Source organism: Musa acuminata, chromosome BXJ3-9 (assembly GCF_036884655.1).
Source record: "Musa acuminata AAA Group cultivar baxijiao chromosome BXJ3-9, Cavendish_Baxijiao_AAA, whole genome shotgun sequence".
Classification (NCBI taxonomy): Eukaryota; Viridiplantae; Streptophyta; class Magnoliopsida; order Zingiberales; family Musaceae; genus Musa; species Musa acuminata.
In genome coordinates, this window is record NC_088357.1 from 11,034,774 (window position 1) to 11,061,982 (window position 27,209).

Consider the following 27,209-nt stretch of genomic DNA (forward strand, 5'->3'; position numbering starts at 1 on the left):
TTTTATAATTATATAGATATCAATATAATTTTTTGAAAGATAAAAGATGGAAATCCTAAATGCAGCCAACTATATAAGATAAGCTATCTGCTCATCAAAGCCTCGAGCAACTCCGGAGGAAAACCGGGTTTCAACCAAAAACTTAGGCAGCCAACCAGTGAGCACAGTCGTTACCTTCTCTAAAAACCCAAGTAATAGAAAAGATTTGAAGGCCAAAAGTACATTACTAACATAGTAAGTCAAAAAGCCAAGGTGGCTGCTCCTGCTTGGTACGGAGTGGAACTAAGCCTTCAGCATCCACTTCCAGATGCAGCTTCTGGATTCCTTCTTCCAATGCAGCAGCATTAATCCCCTCTTCTACTGCCTTCATTTCATTTATCCATTATCCAGCAGTTTCCTTCAGCAATGAACTTGCCCCCAGCACTTGATCATCTCTTGAAACAAAGCCTGGTCCTCCAACATGCATTGTTGCTCATGAACATATCAACATAGATCCATTTCTACTTCATCCATTTTTTACCAGATGAATAGATGAGAGATGCATAATAAAAAATGTTTTTGTTAGAAAAATTGAATTCATGTTTCCAAGTCAAAGCATCCTTAAAAGAAAACAAAACACCACAATTTTTGGGAAAGTAGAGTTCTCACTGCAGCAGGAGTTGTGCAAAACTTTTTACGTAACAATAACAACAAGGGCCAAATCAAACTCTGAAACCCCTACTGTTCCTCCTTCCGCGAGCCCGTTCAAACTTCCTTCCCTTGGATCGGACGTAAGGCTTGGTGTGGCTATGTGGAACTCCAGGTGCCTTACCAAAGTGCTTCACAGCTTCCCTAGCATTCTTTGGACCCCTCAGGAGTACCTATACATAAAAATTATAATTACATTTACTTATCGGAAAACACAGAAAGTGCTTCCTATTTAATTCAAAACCTATGTTCTCTTTGAGCCATCATGTCAGAATCAGAAAAGATATATCACATTTACTAAGAAACTATAATTCTAGGTAAGAAAACAAAATTAAAGTTTAAATTATCAGGCTTCAGCATCTCAAGTTAAAGAAAACGAGACAAAGAAGTTTTCGCTGTGATAGTAAGAGCAGAACACACGTCAAAGAGGAAAAAACAAATCAGATTGCTCTAACCCATGTGGACTCTCCTCACTTAGGTACCTCACCTAGTTTCATGGTTACTACAATTTCTCAAATTCTCTTCATTATGGCTAAAAGTGGGATTTACAATGTTTTTATAAGGATGGATGTCCCTTCGATGATTGACACATACCCCTTTGTATGAGAGAGATGCTTCGGGATTCATATGATAAAAGACATATGTCCGCTCTAGGATCTTCTATCATGTGCGCTTCAAAATGCGTACATGACATCTCTTATTTCAAATGAAATGGACAATATCAAGATGTTAAATCTAAGTTCGAATGAAATGGACAAAGTCAATAAATGAGAACATGGAGAAAAATAAATTACTTGGAGCATATGATGGATCAAGTTTTCAAACCAAATAAGAATTTGTGGTGCTTAAAATTTGGCTAGGTTAAGAAAGGTTACGATGAATAGAACAACATGCCAGAGTTTAGAATTTTTGTTTAGAAACTATCAAAAAGATGGCGAAAAATTCTCATAATCATAAAATAACTTTACTATTGAAAATGTATATTAATGGAATATACTCCTTGTGGTTAACTAATCTCAAAGGATTCATGTGAACTATTGAAAAATCCATACAGGATAAGAAAGGCTACTATGAATAAATCAACATGCCAGAGTTTAGAATTTTTGTTTAGAAACTATAAAAAAAATGAGGAAAAATTCTCATAATCATAAAATAACTTTACTATTGAAAATGTATATTATTGGACTATACTCCTTGTGGTTGACTAATCTCAAAGGATTCAAACGTACTATCGAAAAAATCTTCATTCTCCAAACTTACGATATCGATAAACAATTTCCAAACACTCTTAGGGGTTAAAATGCCCAAAATCCTACATTTCAACATTTCTTCAAAACAAAATAGAGGTTAAAATGTTGAAAGTTTACTTGAACAAGTGTAGTCATGGATTTATACTAAACATAATAACAAGCACAAAATTAATCTCAATATTTATTAAACTATCAAAATGAAGAAACCAATTTCATCAAATACACAATGCAACTAAGCGATTAACTTCAAAATGCAGCATCAAGTGTAATACATACAGTGTTCTGTCCAAGAGGTGCACGGAGGGCAAGCTGATCAAACGTCAGGCACTCCCCACCTGCCTTCAGAATCCTGGCTCTTGCTGTCTCCGTGAACCTCAGAGCCGTGACCTTCATTGCTGGCACTTCGTAAACCCTCTTGTCATCAGTCACCGTTCCCACGATGACTGCGATTTTGTCATCCTGATTCAAAACAATGACTTTAGTAACATAATCACCAATCTATAATTCTCATAGACAGAAACCAATAGGAAAACAGGGTAAAAAATGTCTAGCCTTTCCATTCATAAAAGTAATTAGCCTTTTGAGGGATATCGGAGGCCGGTTGATCTTGCTCATGAAGAGCCTTTTTAGAATCACCGCATTGAACTTGCTACCCGTCCTTCGCACCAAAAACCTGTAGAGCTGATAGAAATGGCAAACACAATCAATTCCAAGAGATAAAAAAACCAATCTTGCACAAAGACAGACTTCACATGTAGGCAAAACAAAATCGATTCGAGTTGATCTAAACCTTGACGAGGAGCTTAAGGTAAACATCGTCCGACCTTGGCGCCGTTCGCCTCGCCTTCTTGCTCCGGCCTCCGGCGACGATATCGATACCCTGCAAAAAATACGAAAGTGAAAGAGATAGAGATCAGACGACAAACACAATGGAAGGCATATTGGCATCGATTGACATTTGCGTTCGAGGGAGGAAATCACCATGACGGCGTAGTTTCTAGGGTTCCTGGAAGGCTGCCTACAAAAAGCTTCCGTTCATGATATTTATGTGGTTGTTGCGGTTCGGTGTCCTGCGGTTCATCGCAATGGCCATCAGTACGCAAATCATAAGATCTGAACCGTTGGATTCCATAGCAGAACGAGACGTTGTCTAAGAAAATGACTGCGTCATTATATATATATATATATATATATATATATATATATATATATATATATATATATATATATATATATATATATATATATATATATATATATATATATATATATATATATACATATATGTATATATATACATATATATATATATATACATATATGTATATATATACATATATGTATATATATACATATATGTATATATATACATATATGTATATATATACATATATGTATATATATATATATATATATATATATATGTGAGAGAGAGAGAGAGAGAGAGAGAGAGAGAGAGAGAGAGAGACTGCTACATTTATTTATATTTTATAGTGCTTCTAAAAATTTGAAAAACACAAATTTTCACTGTTTTTTCTCTCTTCACATGTAAATCTCTTATGCGTTTTCATGAATGAGAAAGGCTAACTGCATCAAAATTGATGATCTCAAGAACTTTATTAGGTATTCATACACCATACAATGTCCTAAAAAAAATATCAGATCTCTCATATTTAGAAATAGTGACAATGAAGATTTGATCTGACTTGACTTAGCACAACCAAAAGCAGATGTTTCTCATCAGCCAACTGACTCGTAAAAATGTAGTCCTTCAAATGCCCCATTTGCTTTAGTGCTTCTCTACATCCTCCACTTCAGTGTATATATAATCTCATGGAGTTTCTAACTCGCATCAAATGCCCACTTAAGCATATGAATGCTCTTTAATGCCATTATGCCTTGTGGGTTAGAACATGACTCCTGATGAGTCAAGGACACACCCAACTATTTTGATAATCAAATATAACTCAAAGATAAGAATACAACCCAAATTCAATCTAAAATATCAATAAAAAATGAACAAACATATATCTAAAACAACAAAATGAAAAAGAAAAATTCAACCACCCAACCCTTGTCCAAAGATAAATTAGTAGACAGGTTCTTACATTCATTGCTTCCCTGCATTCATAAGAGTCAGTTTGCTTTCTTACATTCATTGCCATGTACACAACTCATAGGAATACAAACAAACTTAGTAGACAGGTTCTCTATTTGTTGAAAATTAAAGTATCATAGGGGACTGCAATAGTCCGTGTATTCATAACATGATATCACTGACTCTTTTTGGCCTGCAATACCAAATATCTACAATCATGAAATAATATTTTTTTAAAAATTAACTAATGTCTGCAAAAGACATGCCATTACTAAAATGCAGGTAGTTATTGATTATAAATTCAGCTGAAGATTTTTTTTTTCTTCCAACTCGAAACAACCAATGCCTCCGAGGACTAGAATCCATGAATCCAAGAGTAAATGGTGAAGTACCAACACGAAACAACACAGAAGCAGAGTGGAATGTGATACAACCATATTGCAGAGTGATTACATGTCATAGACGATCATTGGAAAAAGTTCAAAATATTAGAGAGAGACAACTTGTTTTCTGACAGAAAAATTCATAATACTTATCCATAGTTGAATGTTCCAATCTTGCTCTTTTAGTTGTCCATTTATCAAGTTAGATTCTCAACTCAGGATCTTCGAGAGGACTGAAAGATTGAGAATATATGACTTGGAAAAGCATAGTAGGCCTATGTACGTAATCCTCATGCTTCCTCATCTGAATCTTCGACAACCTTACTCCGTTTGGTTCTCTTCTTTCTTATCAACATCTCTTGATTATTCATATCATTTTCAGAGTCCACATCAGTGATATTTCCGTTAGGCTCAGCAGAAGCAGTCTTCTCAGATATATTCTCCTCATCTGGGCCCTCAGATTCCCCAATAGATCCATTCTCAGAAGTAGAACCGGACAGAGTATGCTCGTGCTCTGTTGTCTCTTCCCCCACCACAACCTTTTTTGTCTCCAAAATTTTAAAATCCCTTGCAATACTGCGCTTGGCATATCTCAACAAATTAGCATTACTTGACTTGCTGAGCTGAATGAGATATTTCTCATAGTTTTCAATTTGGAATATCAGATCCGGAATGCATCTATTCTCCCTTTTGATCTTGCTGATGATTCCCTTATGCTGAGCATTCTGGTTCTGAGTTGCAAAACAGCACAAGATGAAGCATTTCTAAGTTAAAAAGCAAGCCTACATGGATTATAGACAACAGAAAAGAATGAGTCAATGCAAATAGTTGCAGATACAATACCCTTTGAACAAGAGCCACGAAGTTGTACAGGGGACTGGTGAGCCTTATACATGTTACTTCTGCTAGCTTCTGAAACTTTAAACTAGGTAAAAATTGTTTGGAACCTTTTGAAGCAATCTGAAGCTTTGTCATAGGAGCCAAAAGCTTGTAAAACCTTGTAGTTATCTTCAGTAACTGTTCTGCTTGAGAGTCTGCAGTTTAACAAATATGTAATTCTTTTTCCCTAAAAAAACGAAAAAAAGGCAGCTTCATGATGTTAAGTGATGACACATACCCTTAAGTTTCATCTCTACAAATGAAGATAACAGATACACCAGTGATTCTGATCTGGAATAGAGCATTTCTTGCAAATAGGGTCCATGTAAATTTTCAGCAAATTGAAGGTTCTTTCTCAGATCGGGTTGTACATGATTGCATGCAGAAATTGCCTTCACTTTTGATACAGCCCACTCCAAGTCAACAATACAAGATTCAGCCACTCGTAGAATTATAGTGGCAATTGCATTTCTTGTTGACTGATTAATAACAGGATACTTCACAGATCTATGTTCTGGATCTTTATCTTCAGAACCCATAACTTTCAGCAGCTCGGAGGCCATGTCACATGCAACAATTAGGTCAGTTGGAGCTGGTAGCAGATGAATCGCAAGTAACAGTACATTCTGTGCTGCACTAGAATTTTCTACTTTTTTGCTCTGACATACACTCACAGCCCAGTTTCCATGAGAATTCCTTTGTGCAGGTGGCAATTTGTTCCCAACAATCAATAATAATTCAGCTAGCACCTGAGAAGAGGAAAGTTTTACTTTATTCTCCAAGACAGGATAGATGCTCTCTAGAAACACAGGAAGATCTGTGATGTGAAAAAGAACTACAAAGATCAATATACATTCTAGCTGCAATCCAAGGAAATATGGTGCACGATATGAAAATGAAGTGCGCCGTGGACAATGGATGACAAAACAAGCTACATGATATTCAGCTCATTTTTTTTTATTTGGTATCAGCCAAAGTGAATAGGCTATCTAAACAGATCAATTGTTCTAGATGATTACAAAAGTGACTTATATTCCAGACCAGCAAAAACAAAGAAACTGTCAGACCAACAACAATGGCTGATTCAATCATCCGATGTTAGTAGCTTCAGCATAAACCGAGTTTGAAATCTTCCAAAGGCAATCAATAAAAATATTAAACCGAGCCATCCAAAGTAGGCAGAGTTGTGAAATTCCAGGTAAACAAAAAAATAAACATCCAACATAAAAGACTACAAAATCGACAAATGACAACAATGATATTACAAATATCATCCCATAGTATCAGAACTGCAATACTATCTTTGTCAATCACTATTATAAACAAACAGAAAAAACAATTTAGATTTACCTCAGATTCACGGAATAGTGAAAGATCTATCAGTGAGGAATATAATGGTTCTATTCTTTTTTCTAAAAACAAATGTAAAAATCTCATATGTTGATAGTTGTCCAGAAAGCTTTTCTCTTCGTTAATGCCCGGATCAGCATTCCTTCCAGTTTCTAGATCCAACTCTGGTGCAGCCAGAGAAAGCAAGTCATTAACAAGTTCAGACAGCTCAGCCCCAGAAAAATTCATCTTGAACAACTCATTCAAGCATAATAAGGACAAAAATAATGGGTCAATGTTTTCTCTGTTCATCTTCCCATTGGCATCTTTCTTTCTTCGATCCTTGTCTTTTTCCAGTACTGACTTGAGCAGCCATACGAGCTGCATTACTGGTTTCCCTAGAAGTCTGATATCTCCACACAACAGTCTTCTGAAAGGATCACCACTTGTTCCACTTCTTATTGAACCAACAAATTTAAGATGGCGAAGACACACTTTTAAGACAAACAGAATCATCTTCAAACACTGATCTATTATGGACGATGATGATTCCCTGTTATTCTGAGAAGCGATGGATCTATTGGGAAAATTAAAGTTGTATGATTCAATGGCTGTAAGCAGTAGATAGTGGATGGTTGAGGTAGCTAAGAAGGTTCTTGATTGGTTTACTTGTGCATACTCTTGTAGCTCGCCATTGATCTTATTCGAGAGTTCTTTTGAAGTCCCTTTCCGACTGTCAGTCCTTTGTTTGTTCATGCTTGAGTCCTTTTCAAGATTATTATATAATTCAGCAAATTCCATAAGTTCTTTCTCGAGCAGCAGCTTATTTTCCCCTTCTGCTTTCTCAATCTCCATAACAATAATATTGACAAATACCTCAACAATTCGAAGCAGTATTTGCAAATGACAACTGTTTTTCTCTTTCTGCAAAGAATGACAACTAGAGTCTTCTCTCTGGCCTTGAGGACCTAATATCAGAAAGGAGATGAAAAATCAGAAGCCTTCTCTTTATAAAACAGCTTAACTCATAATCAAATGATAAGAGGAAATCCAACCTTGCAACTTGCAGTTCTTTAAGTTTCTCCTGATCTTAAACAATGCATTTGAGAATGACTCTGTGGATGTTGCCTTTCCAGCCTACAGTGTTTTCCAGAAAAAAATGATTGTGATATTCATACGGGTAAATTAATATCTTACATACGAATTGCAGCATCACCTCATTCTCTTGTGAAAGTGAGAAGCCAAAGCATGGCCACAAATCTTCTGATTGATGTTCAGACTTACCATGTGATTGAAGAAGAAGTAACCAAGAGACACATGACAATAGGTGGTCCAAAGGTTCTACTACACAAACTTTTCCACTCTCCAACTTAAAACAAGCATCAAGTTGAAGGGGAAAATCTTTGTCCTGCAGTAGATGTGCTAGAAATGTTATTAAATGGATCCCAGATGATTCAGTCACATGACCACATGCAATGATAGAGAAGTAGTGAAAGGTCCAAAGAGCAGCATGTTGTACATGTTCAAGGTATACAGTACCAAGAAGGAGTAATAGGAGCAAAAAAGGATAAAATAATTGAAAATAAAATCTTTAAGAGAGGCAAGAAGAATGGAGTACCTCTAGGTAAACTCGCAGGAAATGAGGCCAGAGGACATCAAAGATAGAGCTCGTAATGGTTGGTTCCAGCATGACAAGTTTTACGAGACCCTCATACAATATCTCTTTAACTCTAGCCTGTCTAAAACAAGCTAACGTATTATAACTAATGTATAAGATTGTATGTAGGAAAAAAAAAGCTGGTCCATATAAATTTCTCTATGGAAAAAAACCTGTTGGGAGAGACATCTCCTAAGCAATCCACTAAGCTCCTGAAAAAGACAACCCTCCACCCTGCTGGGTATGTCACCTTGCTGGCTACAGCTTGCCTGGCTAGATGATTCCTCAAAGCTCTTTAGGCCATTTTTCTTAGAGCTATTTTCCATTGAAATTATATTAATTACAGCATCAGTAGCTGCTACTCGGGCAGTCTCTTCTCGTTTGAACATGGCCTTTCGAACAACCAAAATAATATAATCCTGCATAGGCATTAGGAAAGCCTTTTAATAGTTTATTTTCACCATTTCACTCTGTCCAGGATATTTCAAAAACAAATACCTGGAGATCGTGACTGAATCTGATAAGTGGCAGTAAGGCATCAATAATAGCTATTGCCATTCTTTCTTGCAAAAATGTGAAGTAGTCCAGCAGTTCCTTCAGATGTGCAATATATTCTAGCATGGGATAAGGGTAGCTCTGGACCAAATTACCAAGCAACCTTTCAAAGAGATGCATTAAAGAAGAACTACGTATTAGATTGCCGGAACATAGACAAAAACAACAATAGTTTATTTAATTAAAATGCTTTCTCACTTAATGATCGGCATGCCTTTCTGAGGCTTCAAAGAAAGAAGTCGAAATTTGCACTGCTCAATTATCTGCGTGTAGGAAAGGACAGAAGGCACTACATCAGAATTCTAGAGACACGATCAACATGAAAAATTAATTTAAAAACAACCATCCCTAAATGTTGTTATTCTTCCTACTTGCATTGATTTAACTGGAAACTATGCAATTAAGCAATTCAGGATGAAAGCTGTTGAAGAAAAGAAGTTGCATCAAGCAATTCCAAATATTTCAGGAAGTCAAGTTACCAAGTGTCCAGCAAACAATATCCTCAAAAAGAAAATTCCTAATAAACATACCTCATTTCTTGATATGTCATGGACCTCAAACAGTGTCATCAAGATCATTATACTGAGCTCTTCAATGCTCATCAAACCTGCAGAATCACCCCTTTGTTTGCCATCGTCACAATCCACTGATTCTAGCAAAACAAATCCAAATTGAACAATGCTAGGCACAATATGTTCCCTTCCACTGTTGCTCTCATTGACCTACAACATAGAATTGCTTCATTATGTTATCATGAATCCATTCGAGTGTTTGTGTCAACATTAAGAAAAGGAAAACCAAAACATCAAAATTAAACTAACAGCTTTCAAAAATGATTTTTCTACACGTTTAGCAGTTTCCAGGCATTCTTCTTTCAGATTATCTGGCAACCACTTGCAATCCCTACAAGTTATAGTCGGAATATAAGCAACAGACATAATTCAAGATCACAACTTAATAAGACGAAGGTTTTCGAAGCAGGCTAAAATAAGTTCTCACCGTGAGGTCTTATAGTCCCGGTGAGAAGTGACAACCACCATCTTGAGAACACCAATGCAGCTCTCGTTGAATCTTCGCACCCTGGCCATAGAGAACAGCACCGCAACCACAAAGTGGTTGATAAGCCGGAGATCAGATCGGATGATGGTCAACACCTCCCGTCCCAATGAGGGGTCCTGCTTCACGGCGAAGTTGACGTGCATCAAAACCGTGCCTTCCACCTGCCTCAGGATCGAAGGCTGCCCCTTCGAGAACCCTCCAAAGAACCCTAGAATTCCACTGATCACCTCCCTTCTATTGATTCCCTTCGAAGCCAGCAGAAGAAGTTGGTATATAAGAGACGGCAAATCCTGGAGGTCGACCACCTTCATCCCCGAAAAGATCTTCTCGAGAAAATCGGAAACCCTAGCTTTGCCGATGCGCGGGAGCTCGCGGAGGAGAGCGACTATCTTCAGCAACAAAGATTTCGACCACTCACCAGCCAGGAGCCTGTCCAGCATCTTATCAACGAGTTCATCGCCTTCGGCGAGGTCGAGGAGGCGAGGGAGGAGGTCCAGGGGCAGGGCGTCGTCGGGTTCGGCGACCGCGGAGAGATCGGAAACGACGAGGTCGAGGAGCGAGGGGAGGTGGGTGCGTTCGAGGAAGGGGAGGTGGGGGGCGAAGAGGCGGAATACGGGGGCGGCATCGCCGCGGGGGAGGCGACGGGAGAGGAAAAGGCGGAGGAAGGAAAGCAGGAGGGAGGAGAGGAGGGAGGGGGAGGGAGGGGAGCGGGAGAGGAGGGAGAGGAGGGCGTTGAGGTAGGCAGCGGTGGGGACGGTGGAGGAGGGGCAGCCGAGAAGGGCCACGAGAGCGGCGGGATCGACGGCCGGAGGAAGGGTGGCGGAGGGGTCCTGGGCGAGGAGGACGATGGATTCGGCGGTGACTGTTTGGCAATGGTTGAGCTCCGTCATCGTCGCAGCCTCGTCTCGATTTACCTTTCGCCGTTCCTCTGATTTCTCCTATCCCGGGAAGGGAATTGGACTTCGCGCGGGAAAATGAATAGGGCAATTCAACTAATATGATCATGTTTTAGGACGTTAAATATGTAGTTGACTCTTGTAACTCTTTCTCAAAAATTAATTTAAATATCGCCTTTAAGTATATATACAATTTACAGATAATTTACATGTTCCTTGCATATTCAAATGGAGAACTAATCATTCAATTATATTTTTTTAATAACACTAAAGTTTGTTGGTTCTTTTATCACGTTCGATCGAACAATTATTTTATAGAATTAAAATCGAATTTTGATTCAAACCTACTTTATATAGATCCAAAATAAGATTTCAAAATATTTTCATAAAACTTATTAAATTTACTATAATAGGCATGAAACATATTAACATGAAATTATACCTAATGAATCAATTAGAGTATTTTCTGAATTAATCGATGATTTGGTCTTCCAATTACAGAGTATCCTTAAGAACTTTAGATTTCTCCTTAACTGATGAAGAGAAACTTCATTTGATATTGCAACCAGGGATTATAACCATATTTATAGTCATAACTAATGAATCTATAATTATGCCTCAAGAGTTTCATATTCTTATCTTATCTCGCTCGTCATTAAGTTATAAATATGACTGATGATATTCACACAATTAATTTTCATAATAATTATGTCCCTTAGCAAAATAATTTTATTTTAATTAGATCACTTTAATTTTGGCTAATCAAGATAATGACTTAACATATTTAATTATACATGTGTGACCCTTAAAATTCTAACAATTTCCCACTGGGTCACATATGTATCCTTATAAATGTACTATACTTTATTAGCTCAAAACTATTACCATTATTAAATATGATATATAAAACAATTTTGTCCATTGGCCATATTAGTATAAGACAAAAGCGGTCTTTACTATATCAATCATAGTTAAACCCATCAATGATCACTAATATTAACATAACCAAATGATATAGATCAATTATGAAATGTGTAGCATTAAAATTATACGAATGTGATATGTACATGTTAATTTTCAACTAGTCCAACTTTATCTTTATAAGATCATTAATAACTTTAATAACCATAATATATAAAATATAATAAACTAAATCTTTATTTCTGATCAGAAAATATATGTAAAAATATAAAATCTGGTATAGAATATATAACAAACATATGACTCCCACTAAACTGAAGTTTTCTCAAATTCTGATATACCCATATGAGCAGTATGCTCATGAAAAACCTTGGGTGGTACACCTTTTGTAAGAGGATCTGCCAACATAAAGTTTATTCCTAGGTGTTTTATAGAAATTTATTTATTTTGTACCCGTTCTTTCGTAACTAGGAACTTGATGTCAATGTGCTTTGACTTAGTTGAGCTCCTATTGTTATTGGAGTATAAAACAGTTGATTTATTATCATAGTATATCTTTAGTGGTCTTTTAATCCCTTGTACTATTTGCAATCCTGTAGGCAAAATTCCTCAGCCAAATTTCATGATTAGACGTCTCAAAACATGCTACAAATTGTACTCCCATGGTGGAAGAAATAATAAGAGATTGCTTGGCACTACGCCAAGAAATTGCCCCACTAGCCAACACATATATGTAGCTCGAAGTTGATTTCCTACTATCTTGGCATCCAGCAAAATCGGAGTCAGAATACCCAATGATCTCTAAATGGTTTGATCTCCTATATATGAGCATATGATCTTTTGTCCCCTTTAAATATCTCATGACTCTTTTGTTAGGATCAAGAGTCGGCACTAAGAGGGGGGTGAATTAGTGCAGCGGTAAAAACTACGTCGATTCGAAAAAAACCTTCGTACGATAAAACCGGGTTTCAACAAAAACCATTTCGGAAAGATCTTTATATTGAAAGCATACGAAGTGTAGTTGATGTAAAAAAAGGAAGGCAGTTTGCAATTAAGATAAATAGCATAAAGGAAATGCAAACCAGATTTTTAGAGTGGTTCGGTCAATGTGACCTACATCCACTTTCGGCTTCCTCCTCCAACAAGGTCACCGGCGTCCAATAGAGGTCTTCCTTCAATAGGCGAAGGCCAATCACCTTTTACAACTCAATTCTCCTTTTATCGGGTTTAGGAGATAACCCTTACACCCTCACTCACTCCTCTCTCAATCTATTCTAACACATAGAACTTTGAGAGGAGCTCACACAAGATTACAGTAGTGTTTCTATACTTTTTTACTCTCAAAACGTGTGTTCTTTAACCTGAGATGAGAGGGGTATTTATAGGTTTCAAGTTGATTCAAACTTGGAGCCTAAAACTTTCTCATCCCGGGTTCCCCGGGCATGGGAGGTACCACCGCCGAGGTCTAGCGGTAGCACCGCCTGGGGGCCAGTGCTGGGCAGTACCACCACCCAGACTAGCGATACCACCGCCTGGCACCCTGCCAGGGGCGGTACAACTGCCCAGACTGGCGATACCACCGCTTGATATAGTCTCGAAGATTGTGCCACGACGGTGAGACTTCTTGGGGCACTATTTGGGCTTCCTATTGGGCTCAACACAGTTCTTACATAGGCCTAGTTGACCTCTAATTTGATTGGCCCAAATCTAATCCCAATTACATGCTAACTACGATTACTAAAACATATTCTAAGTTAAACAAAGTCCGTAAGTCTATTCTTTCGACGAGGTTCCGGCGATCTCTCGGCAATGTTCCGGTGGACTCCCGGCAAGCTCCTGGACTTCATGACGATCTTCTTGGCAAGTTCCAACGTGCTTCTCTGACAAGCTCCGAGACTTCTCAGTTGGTTCCTCCAGAATTGCCGACAAACATCCGGACTTCCGACGAGCTCTCGAACTCCCAACGTGATCTCGATCTTGACTCCGGGACTTCATTTTGCTTCGTGTCTTGCTATCGTAGTTAATCCTGCACATATAAAACATATTTCGATCTAGACAATTAATACTAAGCAATAATCAAGTTAGCCAGCATGTCATTGGTCCCTCGACACTTCGTCTGATTCTTCGGTACATCGTCCTCTCTTGCGGCCTATTGCCCAATCGGTCAGTTGACTCTGCAACTCTGATATCCTTGGCGCAATATCCACTCTTCTTGGCCCGATGCCCGAATCCACGGCTCGAATGCTTCTGTTGATACGTCGACTGTTCCTCCGACCCGACGTCCAATTTTTTGACATGATTTCCCCCGGCACAACATGATTTTTCCTGCTTTAATTGTCTCATCCTGATTGAAGCATCACTCAAAACGCAGATTAAAACATAAACACTTGTCGATTGGTTTCATCATCAAAATCTGAGATTCAACATCTTTTAGCTGTCTTCCAATGATCCATTCTAAGATTGCTTAAGTATATGTCTAACAATGTACGCTATATCCGAACGCGTACAAACCTATGCATACATTAGACTCCCTACAACTAATGTATAGGGAATCTTCTGCATTTCTTGACTTTCCAGATTTCCATTAGGGCACTTACTGAGATTGAACTTGTCTCCCATTGCGATATGGGTGTCTCTTGATTTGTAATCCTTCATGATAAACCTTTTGAGTACTTTATCGATATATCTTCTTTGTGATAATCTTATAATACCCCGAGATCTATCTCGGTATATATGGATTCCTAATACAAAAGGCGTCACCAAGATCTTTCATCTCAAAATTTCTAGATAGAAATATCTTAGTTTCGTACAATAAGCTTATATCATTTGTGGCAAGCAGAATATCATCCACATACAATATCAAGAAAATGAATTTGATCTCACTGAATTTATGATACACGCTATCATCAACAGAGTTCACCTCAAAGCCAAATGAGATAATTACTTAATGAAATTTGTGATACCACTAACGGGATACCTGTTTGAGCCCATAAATGAATTTTATCAATTTACAAACCATTTTCTTTGGGTCTCCTAACATAAAGTATTCTGATTGTACCATATAAATTATTTCATCAATATTTTCATTGAGAAATGCTATTTTAACATCCATCTGATGAAGCTCCAAAACAAAATGTGTGGCTAGAGTCATAATTGTCCTAAAAGAGTCATTCGTTGAAACTAGAAAGAATGTCTCTTTAAAGTCAATTCATTCCTTTTGAGTGTAGCCCTTTACCATAAGACGTGTCTTATACCTCTTCATATTACCATTAGAATCCCTTTTGGTTTTAAAAATTCATTTACAACCAATGGGTTTCACACTTTCTTGTAACGGGATAAGTTCCCAAACTTTATTGTCTCGCATAGACTTATACTCTTGATTCATTACTTCAATCAACTTATCCAAATTGAAATCCTTCATGGCCTGATGGAAGTTGATTAGATCATCTTCCATTATACCACTACTTTCTTCATGTTCTTGGAGAAATATCATATAATCATCCGAAATGACACTCCTCCTTTCCTTAGGGGATCGTCTTAAAGGTGTTGGCTCTTGTAGCACGTATTCTTGAGGATGTTGAGTTTGTTCTTCGTGAACAATTTCCTCATACTGTATGGGAGTTAAAATGACTATATCTTTTTGAGGTACTGATTTTGCCACATTAGTGGCAACTATATGAATTGGATCAGACTGAACTAATTCTTCCTCAAAGGTAAAGTCTTTAACCTTATTTCTCCTCCCAAACTCAACATCCTTGAAGAATGTAGCATTACCCGTCTCAAAAATATTTTTTTATTTGGGATCATAAAATTTATACCCCTTCAATCGCTCAGAATAACCAATAAAGTAACTACTCACTGTTTGGGGTTCCAATTTCTTTTCATTAGGCCTATAAGGCCTTGCCTTAACTGGACAACCCCATATATGAAAGTGTTTTAGACTAGGTTTTCTCCTGGTCCAAAGCTCATAAGGTATTTTTGCAGTTGCTTTAGTTTCTATTAAGAATGTAAGCTGCAGTTTTTATTGTTTCTCCCGATAGTGACTCTAACAAAGTAGATTGAGAAATCATACTTCTTATCATGTCCTTAAGTGTGTGGTTTCGTCTTTCAGCTACATCATTCATGCTAGGTGACCCTGACATTGTATACTGAGGGACAATTCCACACTCTTCTAAGTGTAAAGCAAATAGTCTTAGATGTTGTTCACTTGAGCCATCATTTCTGCCATAATATTCCCCTTCACGATCGGATCTGACGTTTTTTATCCTTTTGCTGAGTTGATTTTCAACTTCAGCTTTAAATACTTTGAATACATCTAAAGACTGAGATTTTTTATATATTAGATACATGTATCCATATCTAGGTAATTGTCTATGAATGATATGAAGTATCATTGACCATTCTATGAAGATGTAGGAAATGACCCACAAATGTCTGTATGTATCAATTCTAAGATGTTTGTAACTCTATATGCACCTGATCTCTTAGGTTTGGTTTGTTTACCTTTAATGTATTCAACACAAACATCTAAACCTGATAAGTCAATGGGATCAAGAATCCCTTCTGACATAAGTTTTTCAACTCTATTTCAAGAGATGTGACCCAAACGTTTATGTCATAATACACCAGAATTTTCAATTTTATGTTTACCTTACAATTCCACATTCAGGAATTCATGATAGGATGCTATAGTATCAAGTAAATATAGATTGTCATAAGCTATAAGTGAACCGGTTCCAATCACATTTGAATTTAAAGACAAAGTAAACTGATTATTTCCAAATAAACAAGAACAACCAGATTTGTCCAAATAAGAAACAGAAATTAAGTTCCGTCTAAATGATGGTACAACAAAAGTGTCTTTCAAATCCAAATAATATCAGATACACAATAACAATCTAAATGTTCCTATAGCTTCCACATCTACCGATTTTTCGTCCCCCACATAAATGCATCTCTCAACATCATTGGGCCTTCGGTAGCTCAGGCAACCCTGCTTTGAAACACTAATGTTAGTAGTTGTACCGGAGTCTAACCACCAAGTGTTTTTAGGTACTGAAGTTAAATTGACTTCGAAACAAATCAAAGTAAGGAATATTCCCTTTTTAGCATGCCAAGCGTAATATTTGACACAATCTTTCTTTAAATGCCCAGATTTCTTACAGAAGAATCAAGTATCATCCTTATTTTGTTTCTTCTATACCGGACCCTTATCAGCCCCATTCTTTCTAGATTTGTATTTTCTTTTCTTGCCCTTAAAGTTAGTTTTGTTTAGAATCGGTACTGAATTGAGGTTAGCAGATTTTGTTGCAAGAGAACCTAAATAAGAGAACAATAAACAACCAAAAATTATGCTCATATTATTACCATAAATTTTAGTAAATTTAAATAATTATATAACCCATCTCAAGATACTAAATGCAACATTAATATCTTATCTTTGAACTTCAATATTAATTAATAGTGGTAGTCTTGTTGTAATGATCAAATATTAATAATAAGGTATGTATAAAATTCTGTCAGTCATTAACCTTCATTTGGGCTAGATAATTACCGCATGGATGTAAATACATACTACATTTAATATTTTCATGAGAAATATTATATATAAGAGGTCATGACGATTTCATACATTAAATTACTCGATCTAATATTTAACTTTCACTAATTGAATTTGAACCATATTAGTCAAATTGGCTTGACCTTAATTTGTTGACTAAGATATTTAATGTAGGTAAACCATTCAATTTATGTCAACAAACAACTTTATAGAACCAATATTATGTTTAAACCAATATAATATTATAAAAATATTATTATTAATTAAATTTATATATTACAACATCATAATTAAACCAACATAATAATGTAATAATATTAAATTTACTTATTGCAACAACATAATTAAACCAACATAATATGAAACTTTAGATAAAATTTAAAGGAAATTTAGAAAATTTATGCCTTATAATGCAAAAATGAATTTGCATACCGATGAAAAGGAAAAGACATCTTAAAATTAAAGTGATATAACATTAGAAAAAGGCACTGAACTGAATGTGAAGCATGCTATAGCATGATTACATAAAACCATCATCTTTCCCAATGATGATAGAATCAAATCTGTCACATCCCAAATTTATAAAAATAATAATAAATTAATATTTTATTATCCATAATTTATATAATAAACTCTCTCCTTTTCTTTTCATTTGTCTTTAAATTCAAATCCTTATTTTTACAGTAGTAAATATTTTATTAACCAGAAAAAATGACAACATCTTTAGGGTCACAAGTCTCTTTCAAACAAGCTTCAGATCTATTACACAGTAGTAAATTACTCTGAAAATAAATATAAAATAAAAACATAACAGCAACCACATATGCTGGTAGAAACCTCAGAAAAATCATAAAGTTAATCTTCAATATTCATGAAATATAAACAAGTATCAATAATTCAATAAAAATATATATCTATTCATCATAAAACTTATGCATCAGAAAAATGATGATAATTTCTTATATAATAAATAAAATCATGCATCAACCACATGCAACACATGTATAATAACAAAGGCGTACATCACCTGATGGTGCACTCTCCCAACAGCAGATGAAGATAATCCATATCGCACTCCCAACAGCGGATTGAGTGGTATCTCTCACCCGCCCAAGTGGGGACACGTTCCTCCCAACAGAAAATGGAGGAACCGTCTAACCATCATGTCTAACGGCCTGCTAATCTCCGAAGGGAATCACCATACCTACCCTCGACAGGGATACATAAACATCCATGATCATTCATTTATACTCATCCAATCACTCATGCATACATGAAGATGATTAAATATTATGAGAGGTCATACTTGATGTAAATCTGCTAGACTATATTCATTGGTGGCTTTGTACTGTGATGAGCCCGTAGCTCCTTTCACAAGTTACACTCCCAATGTGAACTACTAGTCTAATTACATATACTACATGATACTCATCATATCAATATCATAAACATAAGAAAATAGAAAACCAATAATTATTTTCAAATAACATCTTCAGATAAAACCTTTAAATTCATCAAATCATTAAAGCATGAAATATCAATATCTCAATAGTCCTCAATCAACCAAAACTCTAATTGAAATAGCTCAATTGACTTAAACCAAACTCAATTCGATTATGATCTAACAGAACCAACATCAAATCCTTATAGAACCGGTCTGAAATCATGCTAGACTGGTTTAATTTAGATTTGATTGATCTCGATTAGGTCAAATAGGTTTGAACTAGTCAAGTTAGTGTGGAATCACCTTAAACCGGCTTTAACTGATTAAACCCGTTTGATTTAATCAATTAATGAGCTTGAACCAATAGAGAGGGAGGAAATTGGACTATGTCATATAGTGCTAACTCAAACCGAACCAACCCACCTAAGTCTTAGACGAGTCACATACACTATATATACCTATTCCACATACACTGCATATACTTGTTCCAAGTACTAAGTTGAGTTGAGGTACGACGAGTTATATAAAAGGAGCGACTATATGTCTAATGTCAATTGTATAGCTAGGTAGGCTTAACTTCATGAACTAAGCTAAGCCTCACTTATAAGTTAGGCTGGGCCTTGCCATTAAACTAGGCCTTGCTTAGCTCGCGAGTTGGTCCTAGACACATGAGTTTGGGTCGTATCTAACCAAATGGATTGGGTCGTACCTATCATATAAGCTGGCCGATACCTAATCACATGGTTGGATCATACCTTACCATATGAGTTGGGTCATATATAGCCACATGAATTGGATCGTACCTAGCCACATGAGCTGGCCCATGCCTAGTCACATAGTTGGGTCGTATCTTAACACATGGGCTGGGTTATACATGACCACATGGACTAGATCATACTTAGCCACATGGGTTGGGTCGTACCTTGCTATATGAGTTGGCTTCTACCCGGCCATATAGGTTGGGTCATGGGCTAGGTTGTACTTGGTCATATGAGCTAGGTCGTACATGACCACATGGGTTGAGTCGATTCAATCTAATCGATCAACTTGACTCAAGTCAGACCCAATTAGACTCCTCTTATCAAATTAGATTTCAGTATTTAAAATTATTAATGAATGACTCAAATTCATTAATTAAAACTTTAAATTCATAATCTCAAATTTAAAACTAATTATATTATAGAAATTCATACATAATTCTTGAAATATAGATATATCTAATTAAATAAATTAGACACACTATGTTAATCTAAAAATAAGAATTTTAATAATTAAATCAATATTAAAATTCACTTAAGCTTAAGATATCAAGATAAATCAAAAAATCATTATAACATCACAAATCAATTATCATTATTTACTACTCATAAAATTTTAAAAATAAAATATCATTATTTTCTCGGGAAGTCATCTCCTCAATCCTCCCATTGTTAGGCTTAGTAAAAAATGAGGGAGAAGTAACCCCTTTATATAGGAGAAGATGAAATTTCGCCGAAGGGTAAGTAATAATTTAATTTTTATTTTTAATTTATTTTTTATTTGCTTTCACACATAAAGAAAGTAATATAATATTCATCTTTTATTGTTCACACACAAAAATGGAATGTAATCTATTTATTTCCTAAATATCAAATCACTCATTAGAAAATAAATCAATTAATAATTTAATTGATTAGTAAAATTCTTAACTTATCTATGTGATTAAGAAAACTAAATTTAATTATTTCCTTAACTATAGTACATAGAAGTTAGTAATAAAATAATACATCATTTATAGTAATTAATTTATGTTAAAGGAGAAATTATCGGTGATTATAAAATCACTCCAAAATATTGATGAAAATATCATTAAAATATATAAAAAATAAGCTTAGATATTCAGTAATCATTGTAAGATGGCTCTAATACCAATTGTTGATTCTTTTAATATATTAAATATGGATCAAATAATTATTTTATAGAATTAAACCAAATTTTGGTTCAAACATACTTCATAGATCCAAAACAAGATTTCAGAATGTTTCCATAAAACTAATTAAATATACTATAATATGCATGAAATCCTACAATAATTAAGAAATATATTAATACAGAAGCCGATGAATCTATTAGAATATTTTCTGAATTAATCGATGATTTGGTCTTCCAATTGCAGAGTATCCTTAAAAACTTTATATTTCTCCTTGACGGTTGAAGAGAAACTTCATTCGATATTACAACCGGGGACCACAACTTTATTTATTATCATAACCGATGAATCTATAATTATGCATCAAGAGTTTCATATTCCTAACTTGTCTCGTCATTAAGTTATAAATATGACTGATGGTATCCACATAATTAATTTTATAATAATTATGTCCTTTAGCCAAATAACTTTACTTTAATTAGATCACTTTAATTTTGGCTAATCAAGATAATGGCTTAATAAATTTAATTGTACATGTGTGACCCTTAAAATTCTAACAAAGTTAACTTTTGTAGTATATTTTGTTAAGAAATCTTGGGGACAATATCACATGCGTAGCGGAAGAACAAAAAAATAAAATCTCTAATTTTCCAAAAAGATGTTCGTCGTCGTGCGAAGATTGGTGCATAAAATTCCGTGAAACAAACTGCATATAAAATAAATTATGTTACCTAGGGAGATTGTATATCCTTGTTTCTTTACAGATCTCTAGAAGATGGTGAAGAAGGTCAAGCGTCCTCCTCTCTAGCGGTGATCCACACAGTAGGGCTGCGACGACGCTTCTCAAGACTTCAGGCCTACTTTGAGGTGGACATGGAGAGGAGAATAGGAGAGGCAACCAAAAGCTCTAGCCTATGAACCACTTAATCCCTCCTATTTATAGAGGTCCCCTGTCAAACCTTAATGGATCCTCCCCTATTGGTTATTGGATCTGCATCCAACTACCTAAGCCTCTTTGATTAGTGGATCTCTATCCAATAATCTCTTATGAACTCTTATTGGATCTCATCCATAGGATCCAATAATTCAAGGGCTTATTAGATATTCAACAAAATAGGAGCTCCGACGGATATCTTATATTCGAACCTCTACTCATCGCAACGCCTACCATATGTGTGTGACCCTCTATCGAGCTAGCTGTGAGTCATACTTGTCAGAACTCCTTCTGACTCAGTGAATTATTATCTCTGTAATATTTCACTCGACTCATCAACTACGGACGTATTAGGCCACTACACCGTAGTCTCCAGACGATACAGGGGAATCCAATCCATTGGACCTGTCTATCCTCAGTTACCGTGTACCTATAGTCCCTCATCCATCTAATATCCCAAAGACCGTATAACGGGCACGTTGCTGTCAGACCCATACGGTTTCTACTCGAGTTTCGTTCTAATCGGATTCTCCCGGAGAACTCTTTCTCTCTCAATCCAAATGACCCTGGCCAGGGATTTGTCTGAGCAAGAACACATGGGATATTCCTCTCATGACATCGAGAGTAGATGATCCTTTATCGACACTCAATAGCCCTCGTAAGGTCGATTGTCACTCCTAATGTTCAACTGTACTAGATTTGGGACATCCAAAATTATAAGTCTGATATCAAAGAGTGGAGCACTCATACAGGACATCCTTGGTGTCTCAAGTATAAGGACCAGATACACCACTAGGACTATAGAATCATTATCGGATAATAAGACATCATCGACCATCCAGCATTCCGTAAGCGGATCAATCAGTAAACTCATTCTCCAATGAGCACTTGTACTGTAGCTCTAGTGTCCCCACACGAGCAGTTATGAGACCAGCTGCATCCATTATATGGACGGGTATACAGCACACGAGTCTGTCCGATTATCTCGATGGCCCTCTCGAGTAACCTATGACCGGGATTATTTAGGATCTATGTTTAAAGGTGAATCGATCTCATTATCGTGATCTCATCATGATCCGATTCCTATTGCACAGATTCAAGGACGTCACAATATATACATGCATATATGCAACAGTCAATATAAAGTGATAAATGCCAAAATATAATAAGCAAAAAGATTATGTGTCAAGTCACACGTGCCATCACTCACGTGATTGACTTGTTGGGCGCCTATGACTAGCAATTCACTTCAAGCTTGTTCATATTAAAATTTACTATGAACCGAGAAAAGGAATCTGGTAGGGACTAAAGCACAAGGTCCACACACAGGTCATCCTCTAGGACCATTCCTAGACCTGTAAGTTTCTCTATCCACTCAATCATCTATAGAACATAGCCCTGAACCGGTGTCCTCTCAGTCATCCTAGCATGGAAGAGACTCTTTGATATCTCATACCGTTGAGTCCTTCCCTATTTCTCAAATAATTTATGGAGATACAGGTGAATGGATCTAGCATCCATTTTTTTATGCTATATCTGTAACTCAAGAGTCATGGAGCCCAACATGTAACACTGAGCAAGAGTGGAGTCATCTATGTACTTCACGTAGCGAGCGATCTCATCCTCGCTTGCCTCTTCCTCAAGCGTAGACATTATTGTATCATGAACGTATGTGATTTTCTTCGTCGTGAGAACAATTCTCGGGTTGGAGAGCCAATTCTTATAATTTGTATCAGTGAGGTAGTTGATATCAAGTATGCCATGTAAGGGATTTGAAAGTGACATATTTTTTAAAATAAATATGCAGTAGAAATAAATAACATGTAGATTTCATAAAAATAAATAATTAAGATAAGGACTTCTATCTTAATCTACTCCCACTATTTTCTTACGAAACGTACAACTCCCTCTAGTATGTGAATCGAAGACCCTCGATAGATCTTTAGGGGGGATCAGGATCCAATCACGTCTTACGTAACCTCGAGGGACTCGACTAATCACACTAAGCTTATAAAGGTGGGCAACTCTTGCCAATCACAACTCTTTGTGATTCTTGTCTTGTTCGATCTCTGAACCATCATAGCCTCGAGGGACTCAACCAACTATGTTGTTCAGTTAAGTCATCACCATTATTACATGATGAATCTGATTCGATGATATACCTTTGAGGGCAAGCATTCCTAATGATCAGGATGTCATCCACATATAACACCAAAAAAGTGATAGCGCTCCCACTTACCTTCCTGTACACATAAGGCTCATCTTCATTCTTAACGAAATCATAAGATTTGATTGCCTCATCAAATTTTATGTTCCAACTTCGAGAAGCTTGCTTTAGTTCATAAATAGATCTAAGCAACCTGCACACCTTATCTGGGTAATTCTTGGACACGAGTCCCTCGAATTGTATCATATACACCTTCTCCTCGAGGTTCCCATTGAGGAATGTGGTTTTCACATCCATCTGCCAGATCTCATAATCATAGTGTGCTGCAACAGTCAATAGAATTCGGATGGATTTTACTATTGCTATGGATGAGAAGGTTTCGTTATAGTCAACACCTTGCTTTTGACTATAGGTCTCTACCTTTCTTTATAGGTCACTAGCCACTAGCCTTGCTTTATATGTCTCTACCTTTCCATCTACTCCAATCTTTTTCTTAAAGATCCACTTGCAACCGATGGGTACAATACCTTCGGACGCATCAACTAGGTTCCAAAATTTGTTGGAGTACATAGAATCCATCTTAGAATTCATGGCTTCTTACCACTTCCCAAAGTCTATACTCATAATATCCTCCTCGTAGGTTTGAGGATCAATATCCTCAACATCGTCTCCTCTAATATGTCCCACATATCTCTCAGGAGGATGTGATACTCTACCGGACTTACGTAAAGTTGGAACTTGTGTATTAAGTACCTGAATAGACTCGGACTGTAGAGTGGTGCTTAAGCTAGGTTCTCCAACCTCGCTCAACTCTATCATTCTCCCACTGTCACCTCCAAGAATGTATTCCTTCTCAAGGAACACTGCTCTCTTGGCTACAAAGACCTTTTGGTCCTCAAGATGATAGAAATAATACCCATAAGTTTCCTTGGAGTATCCCACAAACTTGCACTGTTTTGTCCTCGATTTCAACTTATCAGGGTTGTGTCTTTTAACGTGGGCAGGGCAGTTCCAAATCTTAACAACCTTAAGATTGGGCTTCTTCCCTTTCTATATCTCATATGTTATAGACACTACCAACTTAGTTAAAACTCTATTCAGAAGGTAAGTTGCGGTCTCTAGGGCATATCCCCAGAATGAAATAGGTAGGTCAGCGAAATTCATCATGGACCGTACCATATCTAATAGCGTACGATTTCTCCTTTCAAACACACCATTGAGTTGAGGTGTATAAGGAGGTGTCCATTGGGATAATATCCCATGGTCCTTAAGGAAGTGAGTAAACTCTGTACTTAAATACTTACCTCATCGATCTGATCAAAGAGTCTTGATACTCTTTCCATCTGGTTCTTCACTTCATTCTTATACTCTCTGAATTTCTCAAAGGCCTCGTACTTATACTTCATTAAGTACACATATCCATACCTTGAGAAATCATCAATAAAGATAATGAAGTAGGAGTAACTGTTGAGAAATCTTGGGGGCGACATCACATGCGCAGCGGAAGAACAAGAAAACAAAATCCCCAATTTTCCAAAAAGATGTTTGTTGTCGTGCGAAGATTGGTACGCAAAAATTCGCAAAACAAACTGAGTATAGAATAGATTGTATTACCTAAAGAGATCGTATATCCCTATTTCCTTGCAGATTTCTAAGAGAAAGTGAAGGAGGTCAAGCGTCCTCCTCTCTAGCGGCGATCCACACAACAGGGTTGCGATGACGCTCCTCAAAACTCCAGGCCTGCTATGAGGTGGAGAGGGAGAGGAGAATAGGAGAGGCTAGCAAAGGCTCTAGCCTATGAACCATTGAATCCCTCCTATTTATAGAGGTTCCCTATCAAATACTAATGGATTCTCCCCTAGTAGGTATTAGATATGTATTCAATTACCCAAGCCTTTTAGATTAGTGTATCTCTATCCAATAATCTCTCATGGGCTCTTATTGGATCTCGTCCATAGGATCCAATAATTCAGGGGCTTATTGGATATCCAAAAAGATAGGGGCTCCGACGGATATCTCACATCCGAACTCCTTCTAACTTAGTGAATTATTATCTCTGTAATAATTCACTCGACTCATCGACTACGGAGATACTATGCCACTACGCCGTAGTCCCCAGATGATATAGTAGAATCCAATCCATTAGACCTGTCTATCCACAGTTACCGTGTACCTATAGTCCCTCATCTATTTAATATCCCAAAGACCGTATATCGAGCATGGTGCTGTCAGGCCCATACGGTTTCTACTCGAGTCTCGCTCTAATCGGATTCTCCCAGAGAACTCTTTCTCTCTCAACCCAAATGACCATTGCCAGGGATTTGTCTGAGCAAGAACACATGGGATATTTCTCTTATGACACAAAGAGTGGATGATCCTCTATCGACACTCAATAACCCTCGTAAGGTCGATTGCCACTCCCAATGATCAACTGTACTAGATCTGGGACAACCAAACCTACAAGTCTGGTATCAAAGAGTGGAGCACTCATATAGGACATCCTTAGTGTCTCAAGTCTAAGGACCAGATACACCACTAGGACTACGGAATTGCCGTATAACAATAAGTCATCATCAACTATCTAGCATTCCGTAAGCGGATCAATCAGTGAACTCATTCTCCAATGAGCACCTGTACTGTATCCCTAGTGTCCCCACACGAGCAACTATGAGACCAACTGCATCCATCATATAGACGGGTATACAGCACACCAATCTGTCCGATTATCACGATGTCTCTCTCGAGTAACCTATGACCGGGATTATTTATGATCTGTGTTTAAAGGTGAATTGATCTCATTATCGTGATCTCATCATGATCTGATTCTCATCGCACAAATCCAAGGACATCATAATATATACATGCATATATGCAATAGTTAATATAAAGTGATAAATGCCAAAATATAATAAGAAAAAAAAGATTTCGTGTCAAGTCACACGTGTCATCACTCATGTGATTGGCTTGCTAGGCACCTATTACTGGTAGAATTCTCATAAAAAAACCTTAAGTTTTAAATTTTTTAGTAAAGAATCTTAAGTTTGAAAATTTTATATGAAAAGATGATTTTACCTTCGTCAATTTGAAAATTTCATGTCTTACCCTAGTTGTGCCTTTGCAAGTGCTAGACCTGGCCACACCTCCACCTTGTCGACGACCCCTCCTTTGCCTCACACATGGTTGTCTTGTCTGCTAACTTTTGTCTGCCCATAACTCTCACCATCATTGTTGGCCACAAAAGCAAGCCATCCCCCTCCTTTCTTGCTTGTTGTTGATATCAAGGAGGGACCGTGCATAGACCACACCAACGAAGAAGGGGCACAAGTAGAATGCATGAACCCAACTGAACCCCTGACCTTATTGTCATCGCTAACCACGAAAGGTGTCATGCAGCAACACATATACCCTTGCTCGCACGAGGGCAACGAGGGTCGTTGCTACCATTATAGTTTGCACCCTTGCTCGCGAGAAGACGATGATG

The 27,209-nt window shown here is 36.9% G+C and overlaps 2 protein-coding genes across 2 annotated transcripts; both read right to left on the reverse strand.

The window, feature by feature from the left end:
- Positions 1-539: 539 nt before the first annotated feature.
- On the reverse strand, positions 540-2,985 carry LOC135649208 (large ribosomal subunit protein eL18y). Its single transcript, XM_065167391.1, has 5 exons — positions 2,919-2,985; positions 2,728-2,817; positions 2,490-2,618; positions 2,214-2,396; positions 540-860 (listed from the first exon to the last, which is right to left on the reverse strand). The coding sequence occupies exons 1-5, from the start codon at positions 2,919-2,921 to the stop codon at positions 702-704; spliced, it is 564 nt and encodes a 187-aa protein (XP_065023463.1). The 5' UTR covers positions 2,922-2,985; the 3' UTR covers positions 540-701.
- Positions 2,986-4,582: 1,597 nt separating this feature from the next.
- LOC135649608 (uncharacterized) lies at positions 4,583-10,866 on the reverse strand. The gene is made up of 13 exons (XM_065168145.1): positions 9,838-10,866; positions 9,660-9,741; positions 9,369-9,560; positions 9,037-9,101; positions 8,782-8,941; positions 8,457-8,702; positions 8,245-8,361; positions 7,843-8,034; positions 7,682-7,763; positions 6,648-7,594; positions 5,536-6,046; positions 5,262-5,452; positions 4,583-5,149 (listed from the first exon to the last, which is right to left on the reverse strand). The coding sequence occupies exons 1-13, from the start codon at positions 10,785-10,787 to the stop codon at positions 4,709-4,711; spliced, it is 4,176 nt and encodes a 1,391-aa protein (XP_065024217.1). The 5' UTR covers positions 10,788-10,866; the 3' UTR covers positions 4,583-4,708.
- Positions 10,867-27,209: the final 16,343 nt, after the last annotated feature.